The sequence below is a fragment of the Panicum hallii genome, chromosome 5, assembly GCF_002211085.1.
Source record: "Panicum hallii strain FIL2 chromosome 5, PHallii_v3.1, whole genome shotgun sequence".
In the NCBI taxonomy this organism is placed as follows: Eukaryota; Viridiplantae; Streptophyta; class Magnoliopsida; order Poales; family Poaceae; genus Panicum; species Panicum hallii.
Window position 1 is genome coordinate 19,635,645 of NC_038046.1, and position 3,756 is coordinate 19,639,400.

General features: G+C 48.9%; 1 protein-coding gene across 1 annotated transcript; it reads left to right on the plus strand.

Moving 5' to 3' along the window:
* Positions 1–2,112: 2,112 nt before the first annotated feature.
* LOC112894623 lies at positions 2,113–3,019 on the plus strand. Its single transcript, XM_025962388.1, has one exon. The coding sequence runs from the start codon at positions 2,241–2,243 to the stop codon at positions 2,646–2,648; it is 408 nt and encodes a 135-aa protein (XP_025818173.1). The 5' UTR covers positions 2,113–2,240; the 3' UTR covers positions 2,649–3,019.
* Positions 3,020–3,756: the final 737 nt, after the last annotated feature.

Sequence of the window (3,756 nt, forward strand, 5' to 3'; positions counted from 1 at the left end):
CACCACAAGCTCGATTACTAATTTTAATACTAGGACCGAGGTGAACTTCGCTTAGCAAGACATCTACAAGCATAAATCATGGTTTAATTTAGGCACACAGGGGATCTCAAAACAAACTCATGAGAGTTGAAATTGCATCAAGAGCATATTTGTGGAATTACTTATGTTATTTATAATTTTCAGCCGTTAAACTCAAGTTAAATCTTAAAAGATACCCAAAGCATCTCTATAAGTTCTCAAATAATTACTGGAGGCAAAGTACATGATAACAAAAGTAACAGAAGCGGTTTTATCATTTTATCAATTTTCTATCAAAAGTTATTCATCTTACAAGCTTGCAGGCAGCAAAACCAAAAATGCATTAAAAACCTATCAAACAGTACAGGAACAGATACATAAGCTGGACCATGAGATAGAGAATTTCACAAGGAACACAACAATATTTGGTTTGACATTTTTAAAGCATCACACAACAAGATTAACAATTAACTTGGTTTAGCAAGAAAAAACTATAACTCAAGGTACAGGATTCTAACATGCATAACATTAATTTATCTAAGTAGATCTGTTACAGAGGATTCAAACAAAACAAATTTCATAATTTTTGGAGATCTACAACAAATTCTATGCAATTTACAAGAATCAACATGAAATGATAAAGCGAAACGGGCGGCAAACGCAAGATCCACCCGGTCCGGTACCCAACAGGCGCCGACAGGTGGGCCCAGGCGGCCGGGCGCGCAGCCCAGGCGAAGTCAAGGCCAGCCGTGGCCTTGACTCGCCATGGGCGCGGCCGGCGCACGCCCGCGGCGCGACCCGCGCGCGAACGCGCGCGCGCGCGGCCGACGGCGGCGAAGCAGTAGGGGGCGCGAACGTGCAGGGGAAGGCGCGCGCACGGAGCGGGGCGCGACGGTGAGGCTCACCCGCGGCATGGGCGAGCGGAACGGAGCGGCGGGCGGCGGTGCGACGGAGTATGGCGGCGGCGGGAAGAGGCGGACGTGGGGGAGGGGGCTGCGGGCAAAAGGAAAGGCGGCAGGCGGCCGGAACCGAGCGAGGAGGATGAGGGGGTGGTGCGGGCGCGGCCAATCGAGCGGTGGCGGCGGATTGCGGTGGCGGGCGGAAGGGGAATCGGCGGCGGGAGGAAGAGGAAGAGGCAGGGGCGTGCGGTTCAAATGGGGAGCGGGGAGAGGAAGGCGAAGCGGCAGGGGAGGGAAGTGGAGCGCCGGGCGGCCACGCTGGACGAGCCAGCGGCCGCCGGCGTGCCCCGCCGCGCGGGCGCCCAACGGGCGGGCGCGGAGGGCCGGGGGACGCGGAGGGAGGTGCTGACGCGCGGGCCCGGGCGCGCGGAGGAGAGAGGGAGGAGGCAGACAGGTGGGGCCGGGAGAAGGGAAAAGGAAGAAAGGCAACGGTTCAACTTGCAAAATCAAAAATATGCATTTTCCGAGCCCCAAAAATCACCAAATTTTTACTGAAGCAAGATCATACTACCAAGAATATAATGCAACAACAAACACTCAAAAAGACGTCGAAAATTGCCCACAATAAATCATATAAAACTGCAGTTTTCAAACTTTCCAAGAATTTTATGGCTCGGCAGAGACATCCAAAAATTTAGGAAAAATATCTAAAACTCATCATTTGAAATCTAGTATTTGAATAAAATATTTGGGGGCACAGCCACATAGCAGAATTCGAACTTGCTTCACAACTTGCACATAAATCATATAAGAAAATGGATGCTCATGATGTAATTAAGTTCATATGATGCTCCTTGATGCTTGGATGATGCTCATGATGATGTTTTAAATTTTTATCTTGTGCTTTTACATTTTGGGTCGTGACAAAATTTGACTGGCCTATTTGAGATAAGGGCGATTCCAGACTCCAGAGAATATCATATCATAATATTCTGCATCAATGATCAATCAACCTCAGCAAAAACACGGTGACGATGAGTTGTATCACGCACGTCACTGCACTACTGCCTGCAACCAAAGCCGCCTCCGCGACCGAGTGCTTCTTCCCCTTGCGCTCGCTCGCTCGATTCCTTGCCGTGCCCGGCATCTCACGCGTGTTAGCTGCTCGCGACCTATATATATAACCCGCGTGCTTCGCCATCAGACGACACGAAAGCCAATTCTCATAAGCTACGGCGAAGTCAGGCAGACTCCGGCCGGACAAGTTTCCCGGTGCCAGAGCAGAGCAGAGAGAAAGCCAGCGAGGCGGCGGCAGCGTCGTCCATGTCGGTGGGCAGCAAGTCGCTGCCGGCGCGCCGCGCCGACGAGGGAGGAGAGAACGGCGACGGCGCCGCAGTGAGGGACGACGAGGGGGGCGGCGGCGGTAGCGGGGGGAACAGGAAGCAGCAGAAGGCAGCCCGGTACGGCCGCTGCTTCTCGGGGCTGGAGCTCAGCATCGGGCCGGCGCCGTTGAAGGACATGGACGCTGGGAGGCTCAAGGACCAGATCAGGAGGTGGGCCAAGGCCGTCGTGGCCTTTGCGCGCCAGATCAGCTTCGGCTCGCCGAGGTCCGTGACCACGTCCAGCGGAGGCAACACGCCGCGGTCGGCCACGTTCCCGGCGGCGGTGTCCAGGTCCAGCCGCCTCGGTGGCGCCAAGAACGACGAGCCTCCGCCCGACATGAGAGCTTGATTGGACAAGATTTGGCCTGCTCCCTGTATATATAACAAGAATTTACAGAGTATGAGGTGCCGTAGCACGACAGCACTAGTTTGGTTTATTCTTTCGTTTTTTTCCTTTTATTCAAAAACAAAATAATTTGATTCATTCTTGCTTAGTTGCCATATGCTTCGTTGTTCCCCTTTATTACATTGTTAGTAATTTCACCTTTGTTTGCTATACTCTTCATCCATTTCTGGCCCTAGCCGGCAGCTCTTTCTTTTCTTCAATCACTCTTTTACTACTTTTCAATTGTACCTAAGAGACTAGTCCACGTACGCAATACAATTGTTATCATGTAATAATTTTGACTTGCTTGTAAGAGGTAACTACTTTTTTCTCGAGTGGATGGCTTGATATACGTAATGTTGCGTTCCTTCGTACTGCAATCCTTGATATGGAGCAACAAATTTTCATTTTTGTACCATATTTTTTAAAAAAACAACCAACACATAACAATTCCATAGAAAATTGATATACCTGATCATAGTTGTTAACCAAAAAACAGAACTAATTTCATTGATCAACTATAAATAATTCTTGCAACAACTTGTAGAAAAACTATATATTACCGGCAATGGAAAAATCAAAGCAGAAATTTGCTTTCACAGATGTCTCCAAAATCTGCTCCGTATTTGAAAGCTTGATAGCTCAAAATGTGCAGGAGTTGTATTTGTCTCTGTCATTCTATGAGTCGTGGCTTGCTTTTTGCATATAGCACTGTAACTCTCTTTGGCAGCATGGACTAATTGTTAGAAATCTAGGCAATTTTCGGTATATTTTAATTCCAAATATTACTAGCAATTTCATGACATAGATGAGTGATAATGTGTTTAAGAGATATGTGCATGTGTTCATGTTATTCTCACTAATAAGCATGAACAAATAATTAAACCAGAATAGGTTTAGTATGTACCCCAAGGCGGGACCAGTGCCGGGGGCACCGGTTGCGCCGTTACCAGCTGGAATAGACATGCTATTCGACTGGCCTTACTTGAAGTAGCCGAACTAAGTCGATGCAGGAAGGTGTTCGCAGTGCAGTCCCACGAACGGTTACGCCGGGAAGTAGACGAAGTAGTAG

Coding starts and splice junctions, on each gene's coding strand:
- LOC112894623 (XM_025962388.1), top strand. CDS start 2,241: ATGTCGGTGGGCAGCAAGTCGCTGCCGGCGCGCCGCGCCGACGAGGGA.